This window comes from Physella acuta, unplaced genomic scaffold (assembly GCF_028476545.2).
Source record: "Physella acuta isolate Inbredline_101_S28 unplaced genomic scaffold, ASM2847654v3 ptg000072l, whole genome shotgun sequence".
NCBI classification, from domain to species: domain Eukaryota; kingdom Metazoa; phylum Mollusca; class Gastropoda; family Physidae; genus Physella; species Physella acuta.
In genome coordinates this window covers 131,061-154,843 of record NW_026731592.1, presented here as the reverse complement: position 1 = coordinate 154,843, position 23,783 = coordinate 131,061, and the positions used below count along the sequence as shown (strand labels likewise).

The 23,783-nt window shown below is 43.4% G+C and overlaps 1 protein-coding gene and 1 non-coding gene across 2 annotated transcripts in view; one reads left to right on the top strand and one right to left on the bottom strand.

The window, feature by feature from the left end:
• LOC131952470 (cilia- and flagella-associated protein 300) overlaps nt 1–20,058 on the top strand; it is a 68,300-nt gene extending 48,242 nt beyond the window's left edge. The window contains exon 7 of the mRNA XM_059315153.1: nt 19,882–20,058. Coding sequence (XP_059171136.1) covers nt 19,882–20,007 — 126 coding nt within the window. The 3' untranslated portion in view covers nt 20,008–20,058. The remainder of the gene's footprint in view (nt 1–19,881) is intronic.
• Trnal-uaa (transfer RNA leucine (anticodon UAA)) lies at nt 8,212–8,294 on the bottom strand. Its single transcript has one exon. It is a non-coding gene; the product is annotated as a tRNA-Leu (tRNA).
• Nucleotides 20,059–23,783: the final 3,725 nt, after the last annotated feature.

Sequence of the window (23,783 nt, the reverse complement as noted above, 5' to 3'; positions counted from 1 at the left end):
CGCCGCTACAGTTTTTAGTCTTTAAGCTCCAGTGTAAGCTCCGTCTTAAGCTCAACTTGAGCTGCCTCAACCGTGACAATGTTTACCATGTTGATACTTGTCTGTTAGGGTTAAGTGTCTGATCGTCCGGCATGAATGTGCGAGTGGTTAGGATTTATTCGGTTGTTATGTTGGTTTAGCCTTAAAGGTGGTGAGTTACCCTGATTAAGGCAACAGCGTAGAAAATAGAAACACAGACTGATAAATCCATGAGTTAATACCGTCAGAGTCAAGCTGCATAAATATACATATATAGCTGACCAGTGGTGTAGCTGTAGGGAACAGCTGACCAGTGGTGTAGCAGTCGGGAACAGCTGACCAGTGGTGTAGCAGTCGGGAACAGCTGACCAGTGGTGTAGATGTAGGGAACAGCTGACCAGTGGTGTAGATGTAGGGAACAGCTGACCAGTGGTGTAGATGTAGGGAACAGCTGACCAGTGGTGTAGATGTAGGGAACAGCTGACCAGTGGTGTAGATGTAGGGAACAGCTGACCAGTGGTGTGGCTGTAGGGAACATCTGACCAGTGGTGTAGCAGTCGGGAACAGCTGACCAGTGGTGTAGATGTAGGGAACAGCTGACCAGTGGTGTAGCAGTCGGGAACAGCTGACCAGTGGTGTAGCAGTCGGGAACAGCTGACCAGTGGTGTAGATGTAGGGAACAGCTGACCAGTGGTGTAGCAGTCGGGAACAGCTGACCAGTGGTGTAGCAGTCGGGAACAGCTGACCAGTGGTGTAGATGTAGGGAACAGCTGACCAGTGGTGTAGATGTAGGGAACAGCTGACCAGTGGTGTAGATGTAGGGAACAGCTGACCAGTGGTGTAGATGTAGGGAACAGCTGACCAGTGGTGTAGATGTAGGGAACAGCTGACCAGTGGTGTAGATGTAGGAAATAGCTGACCAGTGGTGTAGATGTAGGGAACAGCTGACCAGTGGTGTAGATGTAGGGAACAGCTGACCAGTGGTGTAGATGTAGGAAATAGCTGACCAGTGGTGTAGATGTAGGGAACAGCTGACCAGTGGTGTAGATGACCAGTGGTGTAGATGTAGGGAACAGCTGACCAGTTGTGTCGATGCAGGGAACAGCTGACCAGTGGTGTAGCTGTAGGGAACAGCTGACCAGTGGTGTAGATGTAGGGAACAGCTGACCAGTGGTGTAGATGTAGGGAACAGCTGACCAGTGGTGTAGCAGTCGGGAACAGCTGACCAGTGGTGTAGATGTAGGGAACAGCTGACCAGTGGTGTAGATGTAGGGAACAGCTGACCAGTGGTGTGGCTGTAGGGAACATCTGACCAGTGGTGTAGCAGTCGGGAACAGCTGACCAGTGGTGTAGATGTAGGGAACAGCTGACCAGTGGTGTAGCAGTCGGGAACAGCTGACCAGTGGTGTAGATGTAGGGAACAGCTGACCAGTGGTGTAGATGTAGGGAACAGCTGACCAGTGGTGTAGATGTAGGAAATAGCTGACCAGTGGTGTAGATGACCAGTGGTGTAGATGTAGGGAACAGCAGACCAGTTGTGTCGATGCAGGGAACAGCTGACTTGCGCTACCCACAAGAAATCTATATCGGTATAACTGATTTGTCTGTTTAAACTTACCATCTCTCTCTCTCTGCCCCAAACCCGCCCCACCCTCAGTGAATGGAGTGATTTACCCCCCCCCCCCCTCCCCCCACACCCGCCCCCATCTGAAGACGGCGAGCGTGACTTTGGGGCTAGTTACATTGATGAGTTGTGTACTCGTCTCGAGTGGACACTCTCTGGTGGGGGGGAGGGAGGATATGAGGTGTGGGAATGGGGTCTGGTCACAAACTATCAGTTGTGAAAATGGTGGGCTGTGTCCAGTCTGACCAAAAGATGTGAAAATGGTGGGCTGGTACCGTACTGACCAAAAGATGTGAAAATGGTAGACTGGTACCGTACTGACCAAAAGATGTGAAAGTTGTGGGCTGTGTCCAGTCTGACCAAAAGATGTGAAAATGGTGGGCTGTGTCCAGTCTGACCAAAAGATGTGAAAATGGTGGGCTGTGTCCACTCTGACCAATAGATGTGAAAATGTTGGGCTGTGTCCAGTCTGACCAAAAGATGTGAAAATGGTGGGCTGTGTCCAGTGTGACCAAAAGATGTGAAAATGGTGGGCTGTGTCCAGTCTGACCAAAAGATGTGAAAATTGTGGGCTGTGTCCAGTCTGACCAAAAGATGTGAAAATGGTGGGCTGTGTCCAGTCTGACCAAAAGATGTGAAAATGGTGGGCTGTGTCCAGTCTGACCAAAAGATGTGAAAATGGTGGGCTGTGTCCAGTCTGACCAAAAGATGTGAAAATGGTGGGCTGTGTCCAGTCTGACCAAAAGATGTGAAAATGTTGGGCTGTGTCCAGTCTGACCAATAGATGTGAAAATGGTGGGCTGTGTCCAGTCTGACCAATAGATGTGAAAATGTTGGGCTGTGTCCAGTCTGACCTAAAGATGTGAAAATGGTGGGCTGTATCCAGTCTGACCAATAGATGTGAAAATGTTGGGCTGTGTCCAGTCTGACCAAAAGATGTGAAAATGGTGGGCTGTGTCCAGTGTGACCAAAAGATGTGAAAATGGTGGGCTGTGTCCAGTCTGACCAAAAGATGTGAAAATTGTGGGCTGGTACCGTACTGACCAAAAGGTGTGAAAATGGTGGGCTGTGTCCAGTCTGACCAAAAGATGTGAAAATGGTGGGCTGTGTCCAGTCTGACCAAAAGATGTGAAAATGGTGGGCTGTGTCCAGTCTGACCTAAAGATGTGAAAATGGTGGGCTGTGTCCAGTCTGACCAAAAGATGTGAAAATGGTGGGCTGTGTTCAGTCTGACCAAAAGATGTGAAAATGGTGGGCTGTGACAGTCTGACCAAAAGATGTGAAAATGGTGGGTTATGTCCAGTCTGACCAAAAGATGTGAAAATGGTGGGCTGGTACCGTACTGACCAAAAGATGTGAAAATGGTGGGCTGGTACCGTACTGACCAAAAGATGTGAAAATGTTGGGCTGTGTCCAGTCTGACCAAAAGATGTGAAAATGGTGGGCTGTGTCAAGTCTGACCAAAGGATGTGAAAATGTTGGGCTGTGTCCAGTCTGACCAAAAGATGTGAAAATGGTGGGCTGTGTCCAGTCTGACCAATAGATGTGAAAATGGTGGGCTGTGTCCAGTCTGATCTAAAGATGTGAAAATGGTGGGCTGTGTCCAGTGTGACCAAAAGATGTGAAAATGGTGGGCTGTGTCCAGTCTGACCAAAAGATGTGAAAATGGTGGGCTGGTACCGTACTGACCAAAAGATGTGAAAATGGTGGGCTGGTACCGTACTGACCAAAAGATGTGAAAATGTTGGGCTGTGTCCAGTCTGACCAAAAGATGTGAAAATGGTGGGCTGTGTCCAGTCTGACCAAAAGGTGTGAAAATGGTGGGCTGTGTCCAGTCTGACCAAAAGATGTGAAAATGGTGGGCTGTGTCCAGTCTGACCAAAAGATGTGAAAATGGTGGACTGTGTCCAGTCTGACTAAAAGATGTGAAAATTGTGGGCTGTGTCAAGTCGGACCAAAAGATGTGAAAATGGTGGGCTGTTTCCAGTCTGACCAAAAGATGTGAAAATTGTGGGCTGGTACTGTACTGACCAAAGGATGTGAAAATGGTGGGCTGTGTCTAGTCTGACCTAAAAATGTAAAAATGGTGGGCTGTGTCCAGTCTGACCAAAAGATGTGAAAATGGTGGGCTGTGTCCAGTCTGACCAATAGATGTGAAAATGGTGGGCTGTGACAGTCTGACCAAAAGATGTGAAAATGGTTCTTTATCTTCCCATGATGTCTACGTCTATTTTAAACCAAATCCACTGAGTCGGTTTTTCGGTTGGTCTTACTTTAGAAAAAACAAAAAAAATTATCCCAACAGTTTTGAGAACAATGTATTGCGTGTCCGGATAATCCCGATGAATATTTTATTTTAATCTGTTCTTCTGGCGGATTTTGGATTTTCTAAAGCTTCGGTTAATCCCTTTGTATGAGGAGAGTTTCACTTGGTGGTAGATGATGGCATTGTTGTGGTGGCTGGTTTTTGTCTGGTGTAGTGGTTGGTGTTGTCTGGTGTAGTGGTTGGTTTAATCTATTATGGTGGTTGGTATTGTCTCTTATGATGATTGGTGTTTTCTGTTGTAGAGTTTTCTCTCTGTGTGTTCTATGGGAGTTATGTCTGTCTTTGTTTACGTTGTCTGGGCGTGTTGTCCCTACGTGTGTTGTCCCTACCAGTGGCGGAACTAGAAAAAAAGGGCCACCCCGCAAAGAAATTTTTTGGGCCCCATATATATATATATATATATATATATATATATATATATATATATATATATATATATATATATATATATATATATATATATATATATATATATTTATATATATATATATATATATATATATATATATATATATATATATATATATATATATATATATATATATATATAAACAAAACATAGAATACTCTTTTCGGGCTTGTTCGAGTTAAAAATAATTAAAAATACTTAGTTTTTATTAAAAATTAAAATCAAGTTACAACAACACGTCATTTGTGTGAGTGTTATTCGTCTTTTTTTTTATTTATTTTTTTTTGTAGACTTTTATTTTCCAATTTAATACAAATACAGTGACATTCTTCGAAAATCTCTGTTATAATAAACGTTTGCTTAACTGCTTCCTAAAATCAAGTCGGTCAAAAGAATATGAAGCATGAAAACTTTGTACCAGTAATGGTTTCTCGCGTTATGTTTATTATTATGTTTTTTTTTGTATTTATATTATTAATCATAAATACATTTCCTTTTCATGCTTTGTCATTCTTTATTATGTATTTTTTTAAAATAATAATTAAGAGAAGTAATTGCTTTTAAATTTGTTAAGAGCAAATCTATTAAAAGGTGCACACATATTTGACTATTTAAAAAGGGGAAATAAGTCATAGAAGTGGTTTGAGCGTCTGCCTATCTTTCACGCGATGGATTTATTTTCAAAAGAATTTTGCCGTCAACAGCATGTGTTTGATTGTAGGAGAAAGAGGACTCGGGATTGTGGCTATAAAATAAAGATAATCAACAGCAGCTACGGTATTCTTTTTACAAAACAACCATCAAGTCAAAAATGAAAGAAAATTATTTTTTAACTGTAAAAAAAAAATGATTATGGTCGGTAATGGGCCCCTAAATGGCGTGGGCCCCCCCCCCCCCCGCATTGCGGGGTCTGGCGGTACTGTAGTTCCGCCCCTGGTCCCTACGTGTGTTGGCCCTACGTGTGTTGACCGTATGAGTTGTCCCTACATGTGTTGTCTCTACGTGTGTTGTCCCTACATGTGTTGTACCTACGTGTGTTGTCCCTACGTGTGTTGTCCTAAGTGTGTTGTCCGTATGCGTTGTCCCTACATGTGTTGTCCCTACATGTGTTGTCCCTACGTGTGTTGTCCGTACGTGTGTTGTCCATACATGTGTTGTTCCTACGTGTGTTGTCCCTACATGTGTTGGCCCTACGTGTGTTGTCTCTAAGTGTTGTCCCTACATGTGTTGGCCCTACGTGTGTTGTCTCTAAGTGTTGTTCCTACGTGTGTTGTCCCTACGTGTGTTGTCCTAAGTGTGTTGTCCGTATGCGTTGTCCCTACGTGTGTTGTCCCTACGTGTGTTGTCCCTATGTGTGTTGTCCCTATGTGTGTTGTCCCTATGTGTGTTGTCCCTACGTGTGTTGTCCGTATATGTGTTGTCCGTATGTGTGTTGTCCCTACGTGTGTTGTCCCTACGTGTGTTGTCCCCACGTGTGTTGTCCTACGTGTGTTGTCCTTACGTGTTTTGTCCCTATGTGTGTTGTCCCTATGTGTGTTGTCCCTACGTGTGTTGTCCCTACGTGTGTTGTCCCTACGTGTTTTGTCCCTACGTGTGTTGTCCCTACGTGTGTTGTCCGTATATGTGTTGTCCGTATGTGTGTTGACCTACGTGTGTTGTCCTACGTGTGTTGTCCTACGTGTGTTGTCCCCACGTGTGTTGTCCCCACGTGTGTTGTCCCCACGTGTGTTGTCCCCACGTGTGTTGTCCCTATGTGTGTTGTCCATATGTGTGTCACTACGTGTGTTGTTCTACGTGTGTTGTCCCCACGTGTGTCGTCCCTACGTGTGTTGTCTGCATGTGTTGTCTCTGTATGTGTTGTCTGTATGTGAGTTTGTATTGTCACTAGATGTCTCTGTGTACTGTCTGTCTATGGACCTGTTTGAACAGCCACTCGCCTACAGAGATCTGTCGGCAGCCATTATTTTTTTGACCCAGCATGCCTTGCGGCTGTCATCTCTGTCAACCAAGTTGTCTTTGCCCACACCGAGCCAAGTTTTCCCAGACCACCACACATGTGACCACAGTTGCCTCTACGCCATCTTGCCTGTATGTTTGTGCGCTGCTACAAAAATCGATGTCTTAACTCAGTAAAATAGATCTTTCCCCGTCCGTCTGCGTGAAATGAAGACCTCACTGAAACCAATCTAAGCCTTTAGTATCGTTTAAACCCGCCTAACAGTGTCTCAAAGTAGGGACCGTAACTCTATCTGATCTTGTCCACCACTTATGTCCCTTGCTCCGGGTTTGCTTTCTTCTTGTCTTAACCCCCTGGTTTCTGTGATCAATAACCCGGACAACGAACAAGCCAATAAAGGCATTACGGGAAGCAACAGTACTGTGTTCTCGGTCCTCGAGGGGTTAATTCAGCCACCTCCCCTCCCCCACCCCCACGTAACCCTGGCTAATGAGCACTAGGGGCTAAATAAATACTTACATCCGGGCAGTGACACAATGGCTGCCTTGGTTGTGTTTTTGTCAAGACAAAAGTTGAGGATGTCCCTAGGCTGTGGACGTAGAACCTCCAGAGTTGATCTCTGGGTAACGTGGTCCCACTGTGGACGTAGAACCTCCAGAGTTGATCTCTGGGTAACGTGGTCCCACTGTGGACGTAGAACCTCCAGAGTTGATCTCTAGGTATCTTTAACGTGGTCCCACTGTGGATGTAGAACCTCCAGAGTTGATCTCTGGGTATCTTTAACGTGGTCCCACTGTGGACGTAGAACCTCCAGAGTTGATCTCTGGGTATCTTTAACGTGGTCCCACTGTGGACGTAGAACCTCCAGAGTTGATCTCTAGGTATCTTTAACGTGGTCCCACTGTGGACGTAGAACCTCCAGAGTTGATCTCTAGGTATCTTTAACGTGGTCCCACTGTGGATGTAGAACCTCCAGAGTTGATCTCTGGGTATCTTTAACGTGGTCCCACTGTGGATGTAGAACCTCCAGAGTTGATCTCTGGGTATCTTTAACGTGGTCCCACTGTGGACGTAGAACCTCCAGAGTTGATCTCTGGGTAACGTGGTCCCACTGTGGACGTAGAACCTCCAGAGTTGATCTATGGGTATCTTTAACGTGGTCCCACTGTGGACGTAGAACCTCCAGAGTTGATCTCTGGCTATCTTTAACGTGGTCCCACTGTGGACGTAGAACCTCCAGAGTTGATCTCTGGGTAACGTGGTCCCACTGTGGACGTAGAACCTCCAGAGTTGATCTCTGGGTAACGTGGTCCCACTGTGGACGTAGAACCTCCAGAGTTGATCTCTGGGTATCTTGCACGTGGTCCCACTGTTCAGCGCTCTACTACCTGACCGCGCCGTCCCTTATTAGGTGTCTGTGTAATGTCTCTAATGTGTTTCCATATGTGTTCTCAATTGTCCTAAACTCTTTGTTTTTGTGTCCTTACATTAGATTACATTCACGACATATTAACTGTTATGTTTGGCTCACAACATATCCTACAGCCCTTTAGATGTAAGCCTAGACACATCCTTACATCTACACACCCTTACATGTAAGCCTAGCCACTCACATCCCTACATGTAACCGTTCATATTTCACATAGAGATGTGTAAGCAGTGTTGACGAGCGGCCCTAAATTCTAGAGGCCCAAAATATTGTCTTATGGTATAACAAATACAACTTTTCTCCTTTCATGCCCAAGATGCATGGGTCAGATGAAGTAGAGTTCGTCTGTTTCAATGACCTCAGCATACAGGGAGATAGTGTGGTCAGCACTATGTCCAGCCAGCTTTGTTTCCCTAACGCTAGGCCACTCCGTCCCATAAAAAAAAGTTAGCAAGAGTGGGGTTCGAACCCACGCGGAAATAATTCCATTGGATCTTAAGTCCAACGCCTTAACCACTCGACCATCGTGCTTCCTATGGGATTCGCACTCCCTTAGCAATTTAACAAACTCTTGAGTCCTATTTTGTCAAGTCATCATCTACCCAAAAAGTATGCATATAACAAACATAGTCTCCTAATAGTCTACCCAAATAACATAACAAATATATACCCTAATAACTCAATGAACGTGCCTTATAAACTATTTTTTTCCATGTCCCAATATACCATTTGACTACCCAAATAACATAACAAATATACTCCCGTAATAACTCAATAGACGTGTCTTATAAACTATTGCAGCTGAAGTCCTCTCTCTGACGTGTTTCGCAATGTAAATATGGCTTTAAACCGCAGCCTTAGACATCTATACAGACATGCGACAGAACACCAACTTCAATAACTTACAATTATCTTTGTGTCCATTTTAGTAGCACCACTCATCAGTCAAAGGGGCGACAATGTTGCAGCTTGTCTCGCGAAACTCTATAAATGTTTCCTCGTTCTACCTAACTCTCCCGGCTATATCTGCCGATTACCGAACTTTTAAAAAGTAACTTTTCATTTATTCGGGTTTCTTCTACCCTCTGGTGCTGTACAAAAATGAAGAAATAAAATTACTTTCCTTTCTCATATTCGATTTGCTCATCTCTACTGCCCAGTGATTGCTTTCTTCTGAGCCCGGACTTTTCGTTACTTCCGGACATTTTATTTCCGTGCCGGTCGGCCAGTGACGTCACTGAATGCCCGTGCCCTCGTCCGTTGTCCTGCCGGCTTCCTGTTCGCCGTGCCCACCACTTAACTCCGGTCACGCGAAAATATTACTTTCGGCCTACACCGGGCTAAAAAATCTGGCAACCCCGGCCTTCGTAAGACTAATGGATTAGGCGCTCTTTTTTAGAGTTGCCTGATTGCATTGCTTTCAGCAAGAATTTAATCAAGGTTACTGAGATTTTTTTTCCTGCTACCATCGAAGGTACCTCAGTGACCATTTGTTGGGTGGGGGTGGAGTGGGGGTGTGGTGGGACTTGTCACGTGTCACGCAGCAATAACAAGCGTGACCGGAAATTACCTGGGGAAAAATGTTCATTTACAAGCTTAGTCGCCGCAGTGACAAAATAATATGGTACATTTGGGATAGCCGTACCCTCGTTATCAAATTTCTGGTATCGCTGATAATGTGTAATTAATGGCTATAGTTATTGTATAACATCGAAAGCGGTAATTATAAGCAAAGTGGTGTCGTATTATCTTTAAACCATTACAAAATGTAATCGTTTTTACGTCCGTTAATATGTAATGACGTTTGATTATGTGTAATGACGTTTGTTTATGTGTAATGGTGTTTCCTAAGTTGTTCTATCGTGTGATGCAATGCCCTTTGTCAAACGTTAATGATGTATCGTGTTATGTTCATGTGTGATGTGTTCCCTATGTGTTATGTGTTGCAGAGGCGTAGCGACCCTTCCCGGCGCCCGGGACATACTTTCAATTTGGAAGCAAATTTTCGATTTGCACCCCCCCCCCTCGAACTTTTCATTTGCACCCACCCCCCCCTCAAACTTTCAATTTGGCGCCCCCCCTAAGGTCGGCGCCCGGGGACATATGTCCCCCCCTCGCTACGCTACTGATGTGTTGCCCCTGTCTAGTATGTAGGTAATGTATGATGTTCCCCTCATATGTAATGTGTCATGTATAACCAGTTTTTTCGTTTGTCTGTATAGCGAGATAATTGGATGTTTCCTGATTGTGCTCAAATATTCGGAACCAAAAGTCAATAGCGTCAACCATGCTATCGGTTACGTCTCTTGTTTACCGCTGGTGCCACTCTCCTTGTTATTAGTATACTGGCCGCTGTATGATGCAGCACTTCATACAACATAGCTGTCTAGTGGTGCGTCACCACCCTATGTATGACGACCAATGTGTCCCCCCCATGCTAATGGCATATCCGACCCAACCAGCTGACCATCCCCCCACCCCCACACCAAATGACCTTAGCTACACCTTTATTAAAACCTTGACCTCGATAAGTGTCATAGATGGTTCTCTGTCTTTATGTCTGGCTACACATTTTATCTTTATATCAGTCTGCCTTACGTCCTATTATGTCTGTGTTTTCTTGTGTCTATCCATTCCCCGCTATCCTCCCCCACCTCCCCCCCCCCCGCTACGTCGCTCTTACTCCCTCGACCCCTGTGTGTATGATAATGACATCGTCCCCAACCTCTTCATCTTATCTTTATTCATAACCTCTCAAAAAATCTTTCTAATTATACACAAAACAGACACACCATCCAAGGCTACGCGACACAAATTGCTGGATTTATTATGCGAGAATAATTAAACTGCGGTTATTTATTTCTTTACTTATTAATGCTTATTATAAAGATTAGAAGATGCCTTAATTTAAACTTCTTAGTTATCATTTTTTATTTCTATAAGAATGCATTTCTAGCCTCTGATTGTTTCCCCTGCCTGAAGATCTGTATGGGTTGCTTCCCTTTAGTGCCTGCGCTTGGGGATTGTCGATGACTTGGTTATTTCTTACTTGACCGAAGGGGAGAGAAGTTGATTTTCTCTTCACTGCTTCTTTCCCCTTCTGCTCACAGGGGCGACAAATCGGGATGTCCTGAGGAAACCAAGGCCCATAACTCGTCTTTCTAAGAACCGATTTACTGTGGGTTTTTTTTTTTTTATTACTCCGTACGCTTTATTTAAAGATTAAAATAAAATAAATTACTAATCTTCAATTGGGTTTTAATCACCTGGGTTAGAGTAGGAATTAGTAGAAATGGATTAACTTCATAATTAAATGTTTTTATTCCATTTGACCGGCTGGTTTAAACAGCCGGACAAAATAATCGAACTCGTGAGTTTTCGGATCAATCACTGTGCCACGGCTACCATCATCGACGGTGGTAAAAAGATGTGTGTTTATTTAGATTAATCTCTCTTAATCCTAGTCCTAATCCAACCGTGATTGCTACCTCGCGTCTCGCGTGGTCCCGTTTAACGGAAAAGTTCGACGGTTTCCGAGACCACGCCCATGGTGTAAGACCCCAGCGGCTGTCAGGGGAAGACAATCCTGTCCTGATGGTAACTGCGGGTTGTTGTTCATGTCATCAATCGTCGGGAGCTTCACATTTGTAACTTTAGTGAGCACGCTCGTCTGCGCATGTCCGTGTGGTTACCACACCCACACGGCGTGATCACCACACACCCACACACTCGCACCGCCGACCACTCTATAGTTCAGCGCCCTCTTGTCAGCCTCGAGTTAAATTAACCTCAGCGACGTTGTTAACATTAATCTCAGTGAGGTGCCGTTAACATTAATCTCAGTGAGGTGCCGTTAACGTTAATCTCAGTGAGGTGCCGTTAACATTAATCTTAGTGAGGTGCCGTTAACATTAATCTCAGTAATGTGCCGTTAACATTAATCTCAATGAGGTGTCGTTAACATTCATCTTAGTGTCGTTGTTAACATTAATCTCAGTAATGTGCCGTTAACATTAATCTCAATGAGGTGTCGTTAACATTCATCTTAGTGTCGTTGTTAACATTAATCTCAGTGAGGTTCCGTTAAGCTGCGATTAATCGCAGTGAGATGCTGTTGAGCTAACATTGATCTCAGTGTGAGCCTATTGTGTTAAAACACCGCACTAAGGTGACACTAGTGACACCATTTTGCACAGGGGAAAGAGGTCACACCAAGGCCAAAGTCTGGTAGAAACACTTGCTACCTCGCAAAAATTTCAAGATTCACCAACTTTTGTGTGAAAGTTAACACTTTAGGTTACTTCCTCCCTCCCCAACACCCCACCCTCACCCATCCCCCCCCCCCAAACCATGCCCCTACCCTCACCCATTCCCCCCCCCAAACAACGCCCCTACCCTCACCCACCCACCCCCCAAACCACGCCCCTACCCCTCACCATATTGAAATCCTGTCACCATCGATCCGATTATCTTTTTTTTTTCGATGACGTCACTGATGTCGCGTCACTGGATCACATTACCCGTGCAAATAGCAAAGGGTGTTCACACGAAAAACTATTTGAAACGTCTCGAATAATTGGCGCGAAAACACTGTCAAAATTGCACCGCCGTGAAGAAAATTTGTTCTAATTTGTTAAAACACGGATTTTTTTAAATGCTTGGATTTGGTTTGAACTAAACTCCTGTACTGAATAAACCAGCCAAAAAGACGGGAGACACGTGACCAAGTGCTGGAGATATTTGTCTGGGTTTAAAACTGAACCCAGACAACATGAATTATCGTTCCTGCGTACAATTACTCGCGGATTATTTCCCCTGCACGAAACGTTTTTTTATGACTAGAAAATCCCTTGTGCTGACTGACACAGGATAGATAGGTCAAGCAGACGGCATTGTGTTCAGACATATTGTTTTTGTATGTGTCTTGAGTGTCAGTTGGTTTGTTGGTTTGTGTGTTTAGTCCGTGTATGTATGTTTATTCATGTATGTGTGCGTTACGTCTGTGTATGTGTGTGTTTAGTTTGTGTATGTGTGTGTGTTTAGTCTATGTATGTGTGTATTTAGCCTATGTATGTGTGTGTTTAGTATGTGTATGTTTGTATTTAGTCTATATATGTGTGTGTTTAGTCTATGTATGTGTGTATTTAGTCTGTGTATGTGTATTTAGTCTATATATGTGTGTGTTTAGTCTAAGTATGTGTGTATTTAGTCTGTGTATGTGTGTTTGTGTATGTGTGAGTATAGTTTGTGTATGTGTGTATGTTTAGTCTATGTATGTGTGTATGTATGTGTGTGTTAGGCTGTGTATGTGTGTGTGTATAATCTATTAATGCCTTTATGACAGCTTTGTTTCTATGCCTTCTTGTTGAGAGTTACAAATCCCTAAACCAAACACACACACACACACACACACACACACACACACAAGCAACTTTACAATTCTTTCAAGCTTCTCGCAGATACACAAATATATTCACGTACAGTCCCACCATCTGTTCGCTCAATCGCCCTAACACCCCCACACCCCACGGACACTTGATATCCACACCCCCGCATACACTGAGGCCTACATATACAACCAGGCTACTCCCCCGAGCCCAAATAGAAATGTTTTGACGCTCGGTTGTCTTGTTGAATTATTTTTACACTACATCAAAGCTTCTCTATTAGCTGATAGATCCCATTCAATGATGGAACAGGCCACACGCTAACGGTCCTTACATTAATGGACCAGGCCACACGGCCCTTACATTAATGGACCAGGCCACACGGCCCTTACATTAATGGACCAGGCCACACGGCCCTTACATTAATGGACCAGGCCACACGGCCCTCACATTAATGTCCACGTCACACTCTAACGGTCCTTAAATTAATGGACTACTGTCAAACGTCGAGCGCCCCCCCCCCCCCCACTAGCTCTAACTGTCGATTCTCGAGCCCCCCCTCCCCAACTGTCACTGTCAAATCCCGAGCGCCCCCCCCCCCTTGACTGTCACTGTCAAATCTCGAGCGGCCCCGGAACATATTGGTCTGAGTTAACTTTGTGAGCCGCGTCTATTTATAGCCACAGATTTATGCCATATCACACCCGTGGCTCACCCATCTCACGTGCACAATTGTGAGACGTGGTGCAGACGACATCCTGCACCCCACCCCCTCCCCCACACCGTCTCAATTAAACTGCTTTCAACCCCAAAGTTTGCTTTCGGTTTGAACTGGCCTGGGAATTAATCAAGACATTCCAGGTTCGCCGGCCATGTCCAATGGGCGAAAACGAGGACAATTAGTGCACATTGCTGTTGTGTCTACAGCAGCGACGTCTGCTTGTAGCTACACCGTCAATCTTTGCTACATGTAGCTACACCGTCAATCCTTCCTACATGTAGCCACACCGTCCATCCTTGCTACATGTAGCTACACCGTCAATCCTTGCTACATGTAGCTATACCGTCAATACATCTTTTCTAACAGAGTAAAGGGGGATCAGGGTGGCATCTCGGTTACATCTGTCATTATGTAGTACCTTGGCTACCTACACATTTCGTGATGTATCATCATGGCTACACCTGTAATGATGTAGCACCATGGCTACACCTGTCATGATGTAGCACCATGGCTACACCTGTCATAATGTAGCACCATGGCTACACCTGTCATGATGTAGCACCATGGCTACATCTGTCATGATGTAGCACCATGGCTACACCTGTAATGATGTAGCACCATGGCTACACCTGTCATGATGTAGCACCATGGCTACCTACACCTGTCATAATGTAGCACCATGGCTACACCTGTCATGATGTAGCACCATGGCTACCTACACCTGTCATAATGTAGCACCATGGCTACACCCGTCATGATGTAGCACCATGGCTACACCTGTCATAATGTAGCACCATGGCTACATCTGTCATGATGTAGCACCATGGCTACACCTGTCATGATGTAGCACCATGGCTACCTGCACATGTCATGATGTAGCACCATGGCTACACCTGTAATGATGTAGCACCATGGCTACCTACACCTGTCATAATGTAGCACCATGGCTACACCTGTCATGATGTAGCACCATGGCTACACCTGTCATAATGTAGCACCATGGCTACACCTATCATGATGTAGCACCATGGCTACACCTATCATGATGTAGCACCATGGCTACACCTGTCATGATGTAGCACCATGGCTACACCTGTCATGATGTAGCACCATGGCTACCTGCACATGTCATGATGTAGCACCATGGCTACACCTGTCATGATGTAGCACCATGGCTACCTGCACATGTCATGATGTAGCACCATGGCTACACCTGTCATAATGTAGCACCATGGCTACACCTGTCATGATGTAGCACCATGGCTACACCCGTCATGATGTAGCATCATGGCTACACCTGTCATAATGTAGCACCATGGCTACACCTGTCATAATGTAGCACCATGGCTACCTGCACATGTCATGATGTAGCACCATGGCTACACCTGTCATAATGTAGCACCATGGCTACACCTGTCATGATGTAGCACCATGGCTACACCTGTCATAATGTAGCACCATGGCTACACCTGTCATGATGTAGCACCATGGCTACCTGCACATATCATGATGTAGCACCATGGCTACACCTGTCATAATGTAGCACCATGGCTACCTGCACATGTCATGATGTAGCACCATGGCTACACCTGTCATGATGTAGCACCATGGCTACACCTGTCATAATGTAGCACCATGGCTACATCTGTCATGATGTAGCACCATGGCTACACCTGTCATGATGTAGCACCATGGCTACACCTGTCATGATGTAGCACCATGGCTAAACCTGTCATCATGTATCACCATGGCTACACCTGTCATAATGTAGCACCATGGCTACCTGCACATGTCATGATGTAGCACCATGGCTACACCTGTCATAATGTAGCACCATGGCTACACCTGTCATGATGTAGCACCATGGCTACACCCGTCATGATGTAGCATCATGGCTACACCTGTCATAATGTAGCACCATGGCTACACCTGTCATAATGTAGCACCATGGCTACCTGCACATGTCATGATGTAGCACCATGGCTACACCTGTCATAGTGTAGCACCATGGCTACACCTGTCATGATGTAGCACCATGGCTACACCTGTCATAATGTAGCACCATGGCTACACCTGTCATGATGTAGCACCATGGCTACACATGTCATGATGTAGCACCATGGCTACACCTGTCATGATGTAGCACCATGGCTACACCTGTCATAATGTAGCACCATGGCTACCTGCACATGTCATGATGTAGCACCATGGCTACACCTGTCATAATGTAGCACCATGGCTACACCTGTCATGATGTAGCACCATGGCTACACCTGTCATGATGTAGCACCATGGCTACACCTGTCATAATGTAGCACCATGGCTACCTGCACATGTCATGATGTAGCACCATGGCTACACCTGTCATAATGTAGCACCATGGCTACACCTGTCATGATGTAGCACCATGGCTACACCCGTCATGATGTAGCATCATGGCTACACTTGTCATAATGTAGCACCATGGCTACACCTGTCATGATGTAGCACTATGGCTACACCTGTCATAATGTAGCACCATGGCTACACCTGTCATGATGTAGCACCATGGCTACACCTGTCATGACCTGTATTGTTATGTCCATGTCTATCTCCTGCGTTCCAGCCAACAAAACTATTTTTATCTACATCAAAGAGTTCCGCCCCCTTCCTATAAAACCACCTAATCATCGCCATAGCTTTAGATCGAGATATTTGAGTTGACGCCATTCTTCACGATAAGCCTTGTTAACCTATGTATCAGCGGAACTAATTGCTGTATAATCGCATTGCGCATGCGCTGTTAACTAAAAATAGCCTCGTGATTTGTAAAAACTGTAAAGCTGATAATATTTTAAAAGCTCAGAAATTCTTTGAAGTTGCGAGTTGCATCAGGTTGTACCATCGGTTGATGGTTGGGTTCATACTGTGATCAGTTATTGATTGATTGCGGATAATTATTGGGGATATCTGGTAATAGGTGGCTACTTTAGCTTTGGTTTGAGGCTACCTTGTAAGGAATTAAAGGCTACCTTGTAGGTAATCTAAGGCTACCTTGTAAAGAATTTAAGGCTACCTTGTAGGTAATCTAAAGCTACCTTGTAGGTAATCTAAGGCTACCTTGTAGGTAATCTAAGGCTACCTTGTAAGGAATTAAAAGCTACGTCATGTGTAATTCGATTCGCTTAATCAAATCATTTGAGTACGTCTGTACTTCCCCGTCCATCATTATTGTAGCGGCCTAATTAGTTTTAAATAAATATAGCTAATTGAAATTCAATTTAAGCAGCGCTATTAAGTATTTAACAAAGATCTAATTGCAATCGTGTTTGGGTAATTGTTGGTCCAATTAATTTACATTTTTTTTAAATTAGTGTTTGATAATGAAGTTAGGAACCTTGGATGTAGTGGGCTGTTACACTGAGTTGGAGTGGGTTGTTACACTGGTTGGAGTGGGTTGTTACACTGGTTGGAGTGGGTTGTTACACTGGTTGGAGTGGGTTGTTACACTGGTTGGAGTGGGTTGGTCACCAAGTCCACTGGTTGGAGTGGGTTGGTCACCAAGTCCACTGGTTGGAGTGGGTTGGTCACCAAGTCCACTGGTTGGAGTGGGTTGGTCACCAAGTCCACTGGTTGGAGTGGGTTGGTCACCAAGTCCACTGGTTGGAGTGGGTTGTTACACTGGTTGGAGTGGGTTGGTCAACAAGTCCACTGGTTGGAGTGTGTTGTTACACTGGTTGGAGTGGGTTGTTACACTGGTTGGAGTGGGTTGTTACACTGGTTGGAGTGGGTTGGTCAACAAGTCCACTGGTTGGAGTGGGTTGTTACACTGGTTGGAGTGGGTTGTTACACTGGTTGGAGTGGGTTGGTCAACAAGTCCACTGGTTGGAGTGGGTTGTTACACTGGTTGGAGTGGGTTGGTCAACAAGTCCACTGGTTGGAGTGGGTTGGTCACCAAGTCTACTGGTTGGAGCGGGTTGGTCACCAAGTCTACTGGTTGGAGCGGGTTGGTCACCAAGTCTACTGGTTGGAGTGGGTTGGTCACCAAGTCCACTGGTTGGAGTGGGTTGTTACACTGGTTGGAGTGGGTTGGTCACCAAGTCCACTGGTTGGAGTGGGTTGTTACACTGGTTGGAGTGGGTTGTTACACTGGTTGGAGTGGGTTGTTACACTGGTTGGAGTGGGTTGGTCACCAAGTCCACTGGTTGGAGTGGGTTGGTCACCAAGTCCCCTGGTTGTAGTGGGTTGGTCACCAAGTCCACTGGTTGGAGTGGGTTGGTCACCAAGTCCACTGGTTGGAGTGGGTTGTTACACTGGTTGGAGTGGGTTGGTCAACAAGTCCACTGGTTGGAGTGGGTTGTTACACTGGTTGGAGTGGGTTGGTCACCAAGTCCACTGGTTGGAGTGGGTTGTTACACTGGTTGGAGTGGGTTGGTCACCAAGTCCACTGGTTGGAGTGGGTTGTTACACTGGTTGGAGTGGGTTGGTCACCAAGTCCACTGGTTGGAGTGGGTTGGTCACCCTATACTTAAGACATCCTCTGGGTCAGCTGACAATTGCTACCCCCGGTGACCAGAAGTCAGCCCCGCCCCTCTCGTCTGCTGGTTCCCCTACCCTGCCATTACAGCCAATCTCTCACACCGTTCTCCATCTTACAGACACCATCGGTTTTCTCTCCCTATCTCTCTCACTCTCTCACACCGTTCTCCATCTCACACCCTCAGTTTTCTCTCCCTACCTCTCTCACTCTCCCATCTCCCTCTCTTTCACTATATCTCCCCCCCCTCTCTCTCTCGCGCGCTTTCTCTCCCGATTTCTTCCCCACCCTCTCACGCATCTCATTCCCCCTCCCTCTCCCTTTCTCTCCCAATCTATCTCCCTCCCTCTCTTGTTTCGCTTCCCTCCCGCCTCTCAATTGCCCCCCCCCCTTTCTCTCTCTCTCTCTCTCTCACCAAAAAGAGCGACCAAATTAACCCCATCTTTAAATCTCTAATGTGATCTCTCCACCGCTCAACTTATTTTTAACTCAATTATTTCCAGTTTAACGTCTTTTAGGATTCGGTTAACTTCATTTTGGATACGTTAATTTGTATTGTTATCTCATTTGGGTTATTTGAACTTGTATCGTTACATCGATACTTCATTTGGGCTACGTGAACTGGTATCGTTACCTCAATTACTTTTCAACACAATCCAAGACTGATTGGATTGTAGCTAGCGGTTTTTACAAAACTCAAAACGAACAAATTTAATGGGATCAAACTGCATTTTGTGCTCATTGAAACGAAATAATTCGAATTTTATTTTTTATTTAAAGGCATAAAAGGGTTGATTTTATTCTTAATTGGCTTTGTCAAAATTGGTTTACCAAATTAATTCATCGACTAAAAATATAAATATATTGCACAGAACTCTTGAAATTTTATAATTATGGTTTACTAGGCGAAAATTTGCTATTGATTATCAATTCTTGAAATATTTGGGATATCTACTATAGGATATAGCTATAGGATATTAACCTTAGGTGTCTACTATAGGATATAGCCATAGGATATTAACCTTGGGTGTCTACTATAGGATATAGCCATAGGATATTAACCTTAGGTGTCTAGTTTAACTATAGGATCTTGACCTGTCTTTGTCATATTCAAATGACATTTTGTAAAAATTGTTTTAAACAATAAAAAATATTTCTCGAGCTGATTTTAATCTTTTGTTGACCTTTGTACACAAAACGATTCCAACTTTGATATTCTAAACGCCCATACATGAAAACTAAAACCACCCCCTGTGGATTTGGTATCTTTTAACCCCCTTCATCTTGCGGCCAGATTTCAAATATTCAAGTCTAGATTATCATTTTTTTTCTACCCTAGATTTTTTTCCCCTCTCTCTTTCAACCACAATTATTTTTATTCATGATAAAAAATTTATCTCATTATTAACAAAAATACATTTTCTCACATTTTATATTAACCCAGGCTCTGTATCCAAATCTGATAAATTTTGATTTTTACCTTTTTTTAAACAGGATGACAAAGGCGGGAGTTACTTCCCCTCTAGCAGACGTCACAGACAAAACTTCGCCTACCTAATCGTTGACCCACTTAAACGAACTGTCATTTGCCTCTCGCACACATTTGGTGGAGGTTTCTAGAAGCTCTGAATAGCTTTTTTATCGAATGTTAATAAACTTTTGTGAATTTTCTTTTTTATTCGGTTTTGCTTTACTGTTCTTCGTTGTTTTTTGTCGGCTTTTACTCTAGTATGTTTTAATAAATTTGTCTTGGGCGCTGTTCTCAATGTTTTTTTATGTCCTCACCAGAGTAGAAAAATGTCTAATGCAGATTAGATATCGGTAGATTAATTTAGACTGTCTGCAGGTTAATCCTGAATCCGCGAATTTTCGCAGATTAATCCTGTACCTCTGACATTATACAGGTTAATCTTGTGACTGTATGAAGGTTAATCCTGTAAATGTGACAGCCTGCGGGTTAATCTTGTACCTGTGATAGCCGGCAGGTTAATCCTGCACTTGTGTCAGACTCCAAGACAATCCTGTGTCAAACGATCCTTATAACGGAGTCAAAATACAAACTGCTCAGGTTTTATTCATGCCAGCTATTTACCCAACACAGAAATTTCCCCTTTTTCTCATGACCTTTAAAGGATATTTTTAAAAATTGTAATTCATTTTAGAATTAAAAACTAGAAATACGATATTTTATCAGGATGGTTTAATGTGCCAGCGCGTCTGGTTTCTGCGCATGATCAATCGTCTTTTATGTCTTCTGCGCATGGCAAGAGATTTCTTCCTAATAAAAATTTATTTCTGACGATGGTGGCATAGCTTCCAGCCCGTTCGAATTTTGTTGCTGCTTTCAGACCGGATGTGGACATTAGACAACTGCGCATGTCAAGGCATGAATTCCCACAATTTTATGGGAAAACAAACTTTGGAGAGGTGGGGGAGGGGAGAGAATATTGTGTCTGAAGCTTTAGTCGATACAATAATGGCGGGCAAGGTAACCGATTTTTTTTTTCTTAAAGATGTTGATGTTTTGTAGAGATTCACTACCAAACTTTCCAGCACTTAGCTTTGGATATTTTGTAATATTTTTTAATATATTTGAATAATACAGTACTAGACTGCTAACCTGAAAGTCTTGAGTTCGAATCCGTGCTCAAGTAAGTAAAACGTCCCTGAGTCCACCCAGCTCGTTAGGGAATGTAAAGGCAGCTGGGCAAATTGCTGACCATTCATTTGCCGAGGTCACAGAAACAGGTGAACTCTACTTCGCTTGCCTCATGGACTATCAGATTCGAAAAGGGAACTTTACTATTTTAATACTGATAATACTTATCTTTTTTCATGTTTTATTTAGTTTTAAATTTTTTTTTTTTTTTTTTTTTGTCGTTTGTTAAAAACTTAAATTTGTGCATTTTGATGTAAGCTCTGCATATTTTATAACGTTACTTCCCGGCAGTTGTGTAGCAATTTAATGTTTATTGATTTTTACAACAAACATACATTTTTTTTTATCATAGGCAGGTGATGTAAAGCTCACCTGGTGGACGCTCTTAAGGGGTAGGGGAGGGTGGTAGTGAGTGAGGGACGGAGGCTCTAAAAATTATATGAGGGGTTTGTCTTCAGAAATGTTATGTAACGTCTAAAGATCTTCCAGTCTAAAGGGGAGAAGCGGGGACCAAAAAATGTATTGTTGTGTTACATGGGCTGATGCAGGAATCCTAAAGTTAAAACTATGATAGTCTAGTATTTCGTTATACTTGAGTATAAGAAACTCCAATTGTTGGAGTTGCAATATAAGGGTAAATTACACAAACATTAATTTGAGGGGTTGGGACAGGGACGGACTGGCTATATCTAAGCGGCCCGGGCATTAAATAAAAGCGGCCATCTCCCGACTTAAAATTTTCATAGAAAATTTTTTTTATCCAAGTCTGGAGACCGAGGCCTACAAAGTCACGTGTCACTTTACAGATTGCAATATACATTGACAGTGATAAACAAACGACAAATAGGAAGGGTGAATCAAACAAAGATATTGTTTTGTTTAAGTCAAAGCACTCAGTGGCGTAGGCAAGGGGGAGGAGGAGGAGGGGGAGGGTTTATAACCCCTCCCATAGACCCCTTTATATATATATATATATATATATATATATATATATATATATAATATTGTATACATATGGAAAAATGTTTCAAACCCTCCCATGACCAATTCCTGGCTACGTCACTGAAAGCACTGATATGTCAATAACAGCATTGATTTTGGCGGCCCACTGGGATTTTTTGTCTGCCCACCTGGACTTACCCCCGTCCACCCCCGGGGTAGGGGCGCGGACGTTAGTCGCTAATTAACGGTTTCGTTTCTCAGATCTAATGAAGGTGCTACTGTAACAAAACATTGTTTCTACTCAATGCGGGGTCAGGTATCGATTCCCTTTATGTGGAGATTAAGTATCGATCCCGCCTATCGGAGTGAACGATGCTAGAGTTCTGTCATCCAGAAAAAAAAATGTCCATTGATCTTCCAGTTGAAGTGGCAGCTCTCAAAAGGTGAAAAAAAATCTGGAAGATTCTAAATTTTTAAGTTTCTAAAGGAGCGTGTTGAAATATTGCTAAAAACTGTCCACAATATTGACAGGACTCATTCATCAATTTTTATTTTTTGTTATCAATTCCAACGGCGATTGTTTTCACGAGATATTTTTATCACGCTGCAGTTAAGGGGAGAGAATTCTGTTAAACCATATCCAAGGGAGGTAACAGCACGATGAAAACCTGTATCCAAACACAGTCTTCTAGAGACTTAAATAAATTTATTATGTTATCTTTAGTGATGGAATAGTAGATTGGCATTTAACTGTAATATAATAATTTAGGTCACGTATTATAATGTAGTGCAAGATATCAAATATTTTGCAATGTAATCATTCTGATTATGCCTTGACTTCATATCATTTTTCCCATCCCATAGACTTATTTTAAAACCACATAGTGCCAGTAATATGTAGCAATTTGTGTTGTGTAATATTAATATACTGCTCTGTTACAAGTCCCTATAACAAACAACTGAAGATCATAGAAGGTCTTCAGTGATGATATCTAGGCTTATGGTGGGACCCCATATCTCAAACCACTATGGCCCTTATCAAGTCTAAATCCAATCCCGTCCATAGACCAAAGTCATATTGATACACCTTAGAGTTGGGTCTGGTTTGTTTGATGCACAGTGTATGTTCATAAAACATAATAAATATGCCAAGAAAATATACAACGGTTTGCCTGTCCATTTCATTAAGTGGTCATATGTGACATCCATAAAACAGTCGAATTTTAGTCGTCATCCCCCCCCCCCCTTCCACAATTTTACCCCAGACTTTGGACCCACTGATCCTGATGTGGATATCCACAGAAACCAACCAAACCTCTCAAAAAGTTCTCCCAATAATTATGCTAATTTAATATGTTTTTGTACATGTACCTTCCATGATGATAATTGAAGTGTTTTATTTTTTTTAGAAGTATCTTTTACTATATTTCAAAAGTAGAATCTAAAATGTGTTTGGAAAAAAAATATTTTAAATGACTAAATATATGTGTATTATTTATTTTATGGTTTTTTCATATTAACCAAATTTTTTTGGTATCATTACAAGTTATTGTGTATGCACAGAATAATAGCATAGCGCAACGATCCTGTAAAACCATGAGGGTTCGTTACTTCTATTTCCTGCATCGCTCACTTAGTGAGACGCACTACTTTATAAATATGGCTACCGTGATTAAATAAACTGTTCAGCTGGGTTTCTATGGCAACAGGGGTACAGCCCTGTACATGACAGTGTGTACATTGTGAATGCAGGTTAACCCTTTTGTGTGTGGATGTGAGGGGGGAATTTTACAGT